Source organism: Schistocerca gregaria, chromosome 3 (assembly GCF_023897955.1).
Source record: "Schistocerca gregaria isolate iqSchGreg1 chromosome 3, iqSchGreg1.2, whole genome shotgun sequence".
NCBI classification, from domain to species: Eukaryota; Metazoa; Arthropoda; class Insecta; order Orthoptera; family Acrididae; genus Schistocerca; species Schistocerca gregaria.
Genome location: NC_064922.1, coordinates 882,672,837 through 882,685,072, shown reverse-complemented (window position 1 = coordinate 882,685,072; position 12,236 = coordinate 882,672,837). Strand labels below are relative to the sequence as shown.

The 12,236-nt window shown below is 45.8% G+C and overlaps 1 protein-coding gene across 1 annotated transcript in view; it reads right to left on the bottom strand.

The window, feature by feature from the left end:
• LOC126355041 (beta-1,3-glucan-binding protein-like) overlaps positions 1-10,889 on the bottom strand; it is a 133,058-nt gene extending 122,169 nt beyond the window's left edge. The window contains exon 1 of the mRNA XM_050005193.1: positions 10,720-10,889. Within this exon, the coding sequence (XP_049861150.1) occupies positions 10,720-10,840 (121 nt within the window). The 5' untranslated portion in view covers positions 10,841-10,889. The remainder of the gene's footprint in view (positions 1-10,719) is intronic.
• Between the last annotated feature and the right edge of the window lie 1,347 nt (positions 10,890-12,236).

The following is a 12,236-nucleotide window of genomic DNA, read 5'->3' as shown; positions in this document are numbered from 1 at the left end:
GAACGCCGTACTGGATCCCAACGGCCTCCTATCAATAGCAGTCGAGATGACAGGCATCTTATCCGCATGACTGTAACGTATCGTGCAGCCACGTCTCGATCCCTGCGAAACCCTACATTTCAGCAGGATAATGCACGACCTCATGTTGCAGGTCCTGTACGGGCCTTTCTGGATACAGAAAATGTTCGACTGCTGCCCTGGCCAGCACATTCTCCAGATCTCTCACCAACTGAAAACGTCTTGTCAATGGTGTCCGAGCAACTGGCTCGTCACAATACGCCAGTCACTACTCGTGATGAACTGTGATATCGTGCTGAAGCTGCATGGGTAACTTTACATGTACACGCCATCCAAGCTCTGTTTGACTCAATGCCCAGGCGTATCAAGGCCGTTATTATGGCCAGAGGTGGTTGTTCTGGGTACTGATTTCTCAGGATCTATGCACCCGAATTGCATGAAAATGTAAGCACATGTCAGTTCTAGTATAATATATTTGTCCAATGAATACCCGTTATTCATCTGAATTTTTTCTTGGTGTAGCAATTTTAATGACCAGTAGTGTATGATTCTCGCTTCCCGCGAACGTGTTCCCGGGTTCGATTCCCGGCGGGGTCAGGGATTTTCTCTGCCTCGTGATGACTGGGTGTTGTGTGATGTCCTTAAGTTAGTTAGGTTTAAGTAGTTCTAAGTTCTAGGGGACTGATGACCGTAGATGTTGAGTCCCATAGTGCTAAGAGCCAGTAGCGTATGATTATTGAAATCCTCAATAAAACCAACCTGCTTTCACAAAAAATGTGTTGTATTACTTATTGGGCTCCCCTCACACAAATCAAATGGTTCTGCGAGAAAGATGTATATAGATTTACAAGCAGTGTTAGATGTATAGTGCTATATGCCGCCGACAGTTCTACCACTGCAGTACTAATAATTAGCATCTTCTGGAAACATTCCTCCATGTTTGTCTTAAAGTTCAGAACAGGACTTGAAAATTTGCGGGTCTGAACCCAGACTGCTACGCTATCAATTGTTACGAGCAATCGCTACCTTCCTTTGCACCAAAAATCGGAAGATCATTGATTCTCTGACCGTAAATGCTGCTCCCTTCCGGTGAGCACTTCTTGTTTTCGCAAACCCGCTGAGACGGATCCTCAGGCTGTCGCCATGTTGCCCGCCTGTCCTGCCTGGAACGGAAAACGCGTCTCCACAGCATGACCACATCCTTGAAGCCACGAGCACGTTTTCCTGTTCTGTGCGTGACTGTCACTTTCCTTTACATGTTATCGTAAGAAAAGTACACGGATGTTTCACACAACTGGCGGTACGTAAGAGCAGCTGAAAACTATCAGATTCCGCTAACCGCTTCCACTTCTGCCCTTTGCTTCTATGGGGGGAAAAGTTATTTCTGTTTATTGTCAGGAACATTTCCATTGGTTGATGGTGACGTCCCTGATATTTTGGACCTGTATTGCGCGAAATATGTGTTGGATGACAAACAGGCGCCATCTGTAATTAGTTGAATGTCGCGCAACATTGGTGACACGTGTCTATGAAGATGTGCGCAACAGAAACAATGGTCGGATGTGAATTTCAGAGCACGATCCATGAAATATGATGACATCATACATTCGCTGTCTAATATCCTATGTTTACGACGAAGGAAGACTGAGTGAACCGGTGTTTTGTAGATGGTTTCCCATTTAGCGACGAGCAATAAAATAATCTAGGTAAGATGTGACTCAGACTGTGCCGGTAAAGAGTAATAGCAAATCAGAGATTAGGTTTCATACTCTGTTCGTTTCGTAGACACACCGTGTGGAGATCCACGAGGATGTGAGAGGTACCAGAATAACAAAAAAACCTCAAACAAATTGCTGATTTGCAATGTTCCTTCGACAGATTCTAAATTGGATAGTCCTCAACATTGTGAAAACAATCAAATTCAAATCTATGTTCTTCGTAATTGTAATTCATAGGTATTTAGTTGAATTGACAACCTTAAATTTGTGTGATTTATCATGTACCCGAAATTTAACAGATTACTTTTAGTATTCATGTGGATGACCTCTCACTTTTCGTTACATAGGATCAATTGCCACCCCCACAAAAAGAAAAGACGTTTGACACAGTTCACTGGTGTTTGAACGGTTGTGTGTGAACTAGAGCGGAACACAAGAAAACAAACAAAGGATTTATGTATTTAGTTCTCCTCTTGGTGCAATGAATTCCTCTTCCTGAGCCCATCCATTCTCCCCCCAACCAACAAATTTTTTGTTACTGTATTTCTTTCATACCCTATGCTTTCACGTTGTTTGCTTACAAGAATTCGCATCTGATCATGTTAATGGATTACATAGTTATGTCATCCACTCCCGATGTTTCACTGGCAGTCACAGTTTAATAAATGTGTGCAAAACGCTAAATATTCCGTGTAGTTGAAGTTGAGTGTAATTCTGGACGAGCATACGCCTAAATTTGTTTCGTAAGCTTCCAAAAATCACACTAAAATCTGGAGGGGAGGGAGGGTGGGGACAGAACCGACTCTCGACAACCCTTTCATCGAACCCAGATAGTCGTCGTATCCTGTGACAGTTTGTTGAGCTACACTGCTGGTGTGTTGCAGAATTTTACAATTTAGTGTCTGCGTGTTGTGTAATATTGCCGTTCCGTCGTGTTCGAGAACGTTCCAGCTCCCAGAGATGCCACTAAAATTTCGTGCTATTTTGTTTTTCATTTCTAGTGTGGAAACGGCGTGTTTTTCAATTCCGAATGATGCATTTGGGTTCATAAATCATGAATAACATATCTGCCACGAATCACACTATGTACTTTTCTCTAGGCTCTGCAGTCTACAACTGTACTAATCAAACTATGCAGTGCGCTTTTGAGAATCGACGACCGATGCCGGCTTGGTATACTACAACCATGTTTATGTTGTACCGATGTGGGAGGAGAGGGATGTCTGAGGAACTGGCGACTGACTGCTCGTACCGAATGTTGGACGCTTCCTTTGCTGGTACACAGTGAGGACGGATACGAGGAAGCGGCAGAGAAATGTTAAAGGACTTCATTTTGGAGCTGTTCTGCAACGGTTCACATTCGTCTTCATTGTTAACTCGCGGCCGAAACCACTGCCGAGCCAAAGGAAATGGCTTAATTTACCTCAAGCAGCTTCGGGCGGTACCCATCAGATCATTTGTATATACAGTCTGATTCAGATGCCCCTACCGATGTGTTTATAAGCAACCCACAAGATTATACCTCGCCAAGTGAAGAAATAAAAAATTATGCAGCGACTGCAAAGATCACAGTATTTCCTATCACACTCGGCTACATAATGGCTGAATAGTCTGTGTACTGTATAACAGAATAGAATAGGTTTAATATAATCACAGAATCGAAATAAATGAGAACTCCGCAATGAATAAAAAGTTTGTGTTTCTGTTTCAGACTGTAGGACGGGGAAATTGACCTCATTTGCCGACCCCCACCCCACCCAATCCCATCTCACCTTTGTGGACGCCTATAATTGTACCGCAGTCTGGCATCTGATTTTCCTATAACTAGTTTTCCATGGTCATTCCAATTTAGGTCGCATTGGACGATTTTATAGTTGTTTCAGTTAAAAGTGATTTATTGCTAATGGACGTCTTCGCGTTTTTGTATGAAATGCGTTATATTTATTTGCGTTCAAAGTCATCTACCATGCCCAGCAGAATTCGTCGATACTCTGCAGGTCGTCTTCCAGAGCTGCAACCATCCTGCAGGCAACAGCAACATCTGCGAAAAGCCTCCGGGAAGTTCGAGCGGCATCCATCGGATCAGTTGTATACAGGGTGGGCCACTTACCATGACCGGGCCATATATCTCACGAAATAAGCGTCAAACGAAAAAACTACAAAGAAAGAAACTTGTCTAGCTTGAAGAGTGAAACCAGATGGCGGTATTGTTGGCCCGCTAGATAGCGCCGCCATAGGTCAAACGGATATCAACTGCGTTTTTTAAAAATAGAATTGGTTCAAAAGGCTCTGAGCACTATGGGACTCAACATCTATGGTCATCATAGAATTACTTAAACCTAACTAACCTAAGGACATCACACAACACCCAGTCATCACGAGGCTTTTAAAAATAGGAACCCCTTTTTTTTATTATATATTCGTGTAGTACATAAAGAAATACGAATCTTTTAGTTGGATCACTTTTTCGCTTTGTGATATATGGCGCTGTAATAGTCACAAACATATGGCACATAATTTTAGACGGACAGTTGGTAACAGGTAGGTTTTTAAATTAAAATACAGAACGTAGGCACGTTTGAACTATCTTATTTCGTTTGTTCCAATGTGATACATGTACCTTTGTGAACATATTTGTGAGAACGCATGCTGTCACAGCGTGATTACCTGTAAATACCACATTAATGCATTAAATGCTCAAAATGATGTCCGTCAACCTCAGTGCATTTGGAAATACGCGTAACGACATTCCACTCAACAGCGAGTAGTTCGCCTTCCGTAATGTTCGCACATGCATTGACAATGCGCTGACACATGTAGTCAGGTGTCGGTGGATCACGATAGCAAATATCCTTCAATTTTCCCCACAGAAATAAATTTGGGGACGTCAGATTCGGTGAACGTGCGGGCCATTCGACGACCAATGCACCTGTCATGAAATATGCTGTTCAATATTGCTTCGACCGTACGCAAGCTATGTGCCGGACATCCATCATGTTGGAAGTAAATGGGCATTCTGTGATGGAGTGAAACATCTTGTAGTAACATCGGTAGAACATTACTTAGGAAATCAGCATACATTGCATCATTTAGATTGATCGTTAAAATGGGGACCAATTATCCTTCCTCCCACAATGCCGCACCATACCTTAACCCGCCAAGGTCGCTGATATTCCACTTGTCGCAGCCATCGTGGATTTTCCGTTGCCCAATAGTGCATATTATGCCGGTTTACGTTACCACTGTCGGTGAATGACACTTCGTCGCTAAATAGAACGCGTGCAAAAAATCTGTCATCGTCCCGTAAATTCTCTTCTACCCAACGGCAGAACTGTACACGACGTTCAAAATCGTCACCATGCAATTCCTGGTGCATAGAAATATGGTACGGTTGCAAATTGATGTTGATGTAGCATTCTCAACACCGACGTTTTTGAGATTCCCGATTCTCGAGTCTCGCGCAATTTGTCTGCTACTGATGTGCGGATTAGCCACGACAGCAGCTAAAACACCTACTTGGGCATCATCATTTGTTGCAGGTCGTGGATGACGTTTCACATGTGGCTCAACACTCCCTGTTTCCTTAAATAACGTAACTACCCGGCGAACGGTCCGGACACTTGGATGATGTCATCCAGGATACCGAGCAGCATACAGAGCACACGCCCGTTGGGTATTTTGATCAGAATAGCCATACACCAACACGATATCGGCCTTTTCCGCAATTGGTAAACGGTCCATTTTAAGACGGGTAATGTATCACAAAGCAAATACCGTCCGCACTGGCGAAATGTTACGTGATACCACGTACTTATACATTTGTGACTATTACAGCGCCATCTATCACAAGGCGAAAAAAGTGGTCCAACTAAAACATTCATATTTCTTTACGTACTGCACGAATATGAAATAAAAATGGAGGTTCCTATTTTTTAAAAACGCAGTTGATATATGAGCTATGTTTGAGCTATGGCAGTGCCATCTAGCGGGCCAACCATAGCGCCATCTGGTTTCTCCCTTCAAGCTAGACGAGTTTCGTTCTTTGTAGTGTTTTTGTTTGATGCTTATTTCGTGAGATATTTGGCCCGGCCACTGTCAATTGACCACCCTGTATACAGGATGAGTTAACTGCCCCTACCGATGCAGTTTTATGCAGCCCGCAGTGTTATATCTCGACTTCAAAAACCGCACACTAGATTTTCATATTCTTTCGCTCGCTACGCGTAAACAATTAGACCTATAGAAAAAATAAACAGCACCTTTTTGGAGGAAATTTAATGTTATCAAATTTTGTATTGGGATGTATTTTCACTAGGGACCGTAATTTTTTATCATTCAAGAAAAATGTACAAAAGTGACCAGCAAACGCATCCCCAGTCCCACACTGAGTCCCACCGGTCAGGACCGTTAGTCTGTTTTTCATGTCACTCCCTCCTATCAATGTACAAAAATTTGCGACTGCATGAATTATTTCCCCTCATTCGACTTTTTTTTTTGGGCTTCACTGACTGGCCTTATTACACCACTGGCTTAGTCGAGCACCTCTGGCAAATTGTAGAGTTGACGTTTACGTAAATGTTACCAAACTTTTTCGGAATTCTAATAGCAGAAAACAAAAGGTTTCATTTTTGTATCCGTCAGGCCTTCTGGCTAAGGTACTACGTTGCTTGTAAGTTTTAAGTTTGGATCGAACTGTGAACGTAATGTGTTTCAGCGTAATGTGTTCAAAAGTATTTTTTCTTTCATTGCACTCGAGGGTATGTTTAATAATGTTAACGAAACAAACGAGAATGCTGGCGGCGTGATAGAGCAGTCAGTAGAGACCAAAAGAGATGGAATATCAGGATTAGTTCGTGTAGTCGGAAATTTTATACAATGGTAGGAGGTAATGCGCCACCAGCCTTGGCGCAGTGGTAACACCGGTTCCCGTCAGATCACCGAAGTTAAGCGCTGTCGGGCTGGGCTAGCGCTTGGGTGGGTGCAGTGTTCGATTTGTGCTTTTACCAGTGTGGGGGGGGGGGGGGGGATGTCTTAGGGGGGTTAGTATAATTATACATGTTACTAGCTTGGACCGTGGCGTTACCCATGGTTAAACAGTTATTTATAGATAGATGTTAATGCCGAAACTCACTATTCACGCGTAAGCACTATCAGAAAAGCCATCCCTTGCTATATCTTTAAAAGTACATTATAGGTAAAGTTTATTTACAAAATCATCTACATACAGGTATACGAGGGAAATTCAAAAAGTAAAGGCACATTCGTGAAAAGCTGTACTTATTCTTATGATAGAAAACTGAAACATGGGTTATTTTTCTACGTAATCTCCCTGAACTTCAATGCACTTTTCCCGACGTTTTACGAGTTTTTTTTTATTTCATCAGAAAATACGTTTATCGGTTGCACCGCAGCAATAACCTCTTCATCACTTCATCACTTTCAAATCTTCTTCCATGTAGTGCTTCCGTTAAGGGCCCAAACATATGGAAATCGCTTGGAGCTAGGTCTGGACTGTAAGGTGGATGTTCCAGCACCTCGAATCTCAACTCCTTTATTGCGTCGTCTGTCCGTTTGGAAGAATGTGGGCGAGCGTTATCTTGCTGAAGGATGACATCTCTTCACAGTTTTCGCAGGTTTCAGTTCCGTACGCAACACATCACATCCTCCATACAATACAGACCTGGCTCTATGGTCCCGTTTACGCTGGGGCGACGTCTTGTCGTTTTGTTCTAAATGTTTTGAAATGCTTACCTACTACATAACACTTTTTCAAAATTAATAAGCAAACATATTAATAGTATTAATAGTAAGACTGTATTAAAAACTTTCAGTGTTCAGCTTCACAAATTTAAATTACACTCCTGGAAATGGAAAAAAGAACACATTGACACCGGTGTGTCAGACCCACCATACTTGCTCCGGACACTGTGAGAGGGCTGTACAAGCAATGATCACACGCACGGCACAGCGGACACACCAGGAACCGCGGTGTTGGCCGTCGAATGGCGCTAGCTGCGCAGCATTTGTGCACTGCCGCCGTCAGTGTCAGCCAGTTTGCCATGGCATACGGAGCTCCATCGCAGTCTTTAACACTGGTAGCATGCCGCGACAGCGTGGACGTGAACCGTATGTGCAGTTGACGGACTTTGAGCGAGGGCGTATAGTGGGCATGCGGAAGGAAGGGTGGACGTACCGCCGAATTGCTCAACACGTGGGGCGTGAGGTCTCCACAGTACATCGATGTTGTCGCCAGTGGTCGGCGGAAGGTGCACGTGCCCGTCAACCTGGGACCGGACCGCAACGACGCACGGATGCACGCCAAGACCGTAGGATCCGACGCAGTGCCGTAGGGGACCGCACCGCCATTTCCCAGCAAATTAGGGACACTGTTGCTCCTGGGGTATCGGCGAGGACCATTCGCAACCGTCTCCATGAAGCTGGGCTACGGTCCCGCACACCGTTAGGCCGTCTTCCGCTCACGCCCCAACATCGTGCAGCCCGCCTCCAGTGGTGTCGCGACAGGCGTGAATGGAGGGACGAATGGAGACGTGTCGTCTTCAGCGATGAGAGTCGCTTCTGCCTTGGTGCCAATGATGGTCGTATGCGTGTTTGGCGCCGTGCAGGTGAGCGCCACAACCGAGGCAGACAGGTCCAACACCCGGCATCATGATGTGGGGAGCGATCTCCTACATTGGCCGTACACCTCTGGTGATCGTCGAGGGGACACTGAATAGTGCACGGTACATCCAAACCGTCATCGAACTTATCGTTCTACCATTCCTAGACCGGCAAGGGAACTTGCTGTTCCAACAGGACAATGCATGTCCGCATGTATCCCGTGCCACCCAACGTGCTCTAGAAGGTGTAAGTCAACTACCCTGGCCAGCAAGATCTCCGGATCTGTCCCCCATTGAGCATGTTTGGGACTGGATGAAGCGTCGTCTCACGCGGTCTGCACGTCCAGCACGAACGCTGGTCCAACTGAGGCGCCAGGTGGAAATGGCATGGCAAGCCGTTCCACAGGACTACATCCAGCATCTCTACGATCGTTTCCATGGGAGAATAGCAGCCTGCATTGCTGCGAAAGGTGGATATACACTGTACTAGTGCCAACATTGTGCATGCTCTGTTGCCTGTGTCTATGTGCCTGTGGTTCTGTCAGTGTGATCATGCGATGTATCTGACCCCAGGAATGTGTCAATAAAGTTTCCCCTTCCTGGGACAATGAATTCACGGTGTTCTTATTTCAATTTCCAGGAGTGTATATGTAAAGTTTTACTCCAGTGCGTGGAAATAAACATCCCAGGTTGGGATGCATAAACTAAAACCAGAGGAGGGGATGGTCTGATGCAGAGGGTAGGGGGGGAGGAAATCCCCCCCCTGCAAATTGCACACTGGGTGGGTGACGTGACAATCCGGTCTGCCGAGCGCTGTTGGCAAGTGGGCTGCACTCAGCCCTTGTGAGGCAAACTGAGGATATCTACTTGACTGAGAAGTAGCGGCTCCGGTCTCGGAAACTGACATACGGCCGGGAGAGCGGTGTGCTGACCACATGCCCCTCCATATCCGCATCCAGAGACGCCTGTGGGCTGAGGATGACACGGCGGCCAGTCGGTACCTTTGGGCCATCACGGTCTATGCGGGATGAGTTTTAGAAGGCAATGCCACGAACAACATACTAGAAACCTGACTAGTGAGTGATGAGTGTGGGTGAGGATGTAGGTATTTTTGAAGGTCATTTTTGGACTTTTTTTCTAGAATAAGTCGAAAACTACGCCCGCTAGAGAAACCGTATCTCAGTGCAAAACGTAACTACATTAAATTTTCTACAGGAAAAGATCCTGTTCATTTTTTCTGTAGGACTAATAGTTTGCGCGTAGCTAGCAAAAGAAAATGAAAATGTTACGCGTGGTTTTTGAAGGCCAAGTATAGAATTGAGGGTTGCATAAAACTACATCGGTAAGGGCAACTGAATCATCCTGTATTGCAAGCTGTAGTGGCCCCACAACGTTCCCTTGCGGTATGTTTACGTCTGTCGATTTGGTCCCGTTTAGGATTAAGTATTGAGTGCTAATATGTCCTGAATGCAATCAGAAACTCTGGTCCGGTATCTAGTAATCTCGTACGTTGTTAAACTTCCTTGCAGATTAAAACTGTGTGCCGGACCGAAACTCGGGACCTTTGCCTTTCGCGGGCAAGTGCTCTACCATCTGTGCTACCCAAGCACGGCTCACGCCCCGTCCTCACAGCTTCACTTCAGCTGCTACCTCGTCTCCTACCTTCCAAACTTTACAGAAGCTCTCCTGCGAACCTTGCAGAACTAGCACTCCTGAAAGAAAGGATATTGCGGAGACGTCGCTTAGCCACAGCCTGGGGGACGTTTCCAGAATGAGATTTTCACTCTGCAGCGGAGTGTGCGCTGATATGAAACTTCCTGGCAGATAAAACTGTGTGCCGAACCGAGAGAACTTGCCCGCGAAAGGCAAAGTTCCCGAGTTCGAGTCTCGGTCCGGCACACAGTTTTAATCCGCCAGGAAGTTTCATATCAGCGCACACTCCGCTGCAGAGTGAAAATCTCATTCTCGTACGTTGTTGACTGAGCAGTAGTAGTGAGTAGTGATTCAGCTGCTGAGAATTTTTCAGGGCTGTATGGCCGTGGTCCATGGAACTTTTCAATCCCTGACGTTTCGTCCAAGGCTACGTTGGCTACGTTTGGCTACGTTTTGCAAACTTCAGCACAACCAGGAGCACCTCCGAAGATGTCCAACGCAGCATTGGATGAAACGTCAGGGATTGAAGAGTTCCATGGACCACGGCCATACAACCCGGAAAAATTCTCAGTAGCTGAAACATCCGGTCGTAAAAGCCTTCATTGTATGATGATTAGTGATTGCCTTATGAAAATAAAGCAACATGGCATCAACTTGGGCCCCGGCGTCCTCGCATCGACGGCCGCAATCCTGCAAATGCGACGCTGGCTCACCTGGTATGGATATCCGGAGTCCTCGCGGCTTGAGGGCTTCTATCATCGGCTGCGGGACGTCGTAGAAAGGAGAATAGGCGGCCGCGAGGCAGAACAGGAGCGGCAGTACTAGCAGAGGCATAGCGGCGGCGGCGGCTGTACCCGGCTGCTAGCACCGATCTGCCCGGCTGCCGGCTGACCGCTGATCGCTGATGCGCCGACTGGCAAACCACAACTGGCGCTTCCGACTTCTGTCTTCCCCATCCACCTTCCTCCCCCCACCCTACCCCACCCAGTTGTATCCGGAGGTCAGAAGAGACTGGAGGAAACTGAATAGGCCGTCAACTGACCGAAGTAACAAGTAGGGTTTTCTGACGATGGGGTTAAATGACGATAAAACCATAGTATCCGACTACTGCCTACCATCCAGGTACTCGCGGTACTGTCGTCGCATACGATGAGGAGATGGCGGCCTTTAACCTAAGATAACTGCACAGATTTTTTGTAATTAATTCTTCAATATACAGGGTGTCTACACCGAAATTTCCTATTTCAAATGTTTTCCAGATACAAAACTAAATGAAATAACTTCACTTTCTTTCACAAAAATTGGTTGCATGTGAAGATAAGTTTTGAAAAAATTACAATAAAAGATCAAAACACTTCCACGTGAGCCCCTCCGGTGACATCCGGCCATCCTGATTTAGGTTTTCCGTGATTTCCCTAAATCACTCCAGGCAAATGCCGGGATGGTTCCTCCGAAAGGTCACGGCCTACTTCCTTCCCCATCCTTCCCCAATCCGATGAGGCCGATGACCTCGCTGTCTGGTCTCCTTCCCCAAACAACCCAACCCAACCCTCCGGTAACACGAAGAAAGTCGAGTTTGTTTTCAATTTCCTTATGGATTCGCTGCAACATGCCCGAAGAAAAAGAATCCACAATGAAAAAGAATCCCACAGTGTGATGCCAGGAGGACGTGGAGGTTCATTCCTGGCTGCACCTCGTCCTATCTCGCGTCCTGGAAATACATTTAGAACTGTCCGAACATCCAGCGACAAGTGAGGTTTGACTGCAAGTCTTCAACCTGGGCAAAGAAATATCTCCAGCATGCCTAGGTACGTCGTTCCTGTGACAGTTTTTTCAACAAAGAAGAATGGCCCATTTGTCTTCTCACACACGAAGCCACACCAAACGTTCACTTTCAGGCTGTCTCTTATCTTTTTCCTGACACTGTGTGCATTCTGAGACCCCCAAATTAGAATGTTATGCTTTGCACAGTTCCAGAGAAATACACTACTGGTCATTAAAATTGCTACACTACGAAGATGACGTGCTACATACGCGAAATTTAATCGACAGGAAGAAGATGCTGTGATATGCTAATGATTAGCTTTTCAGAGCGTTCACACAACGTTGGCGCCGGTGTCAAGACCTACAACGTGCTGACATGAGGAAAGTTTCCAATCGATTTCTCATACACAAACAGCAATTGAGCGGCGTTGCCTGGTGAAACGTTGTTGTCATACCTCGTGTAAGG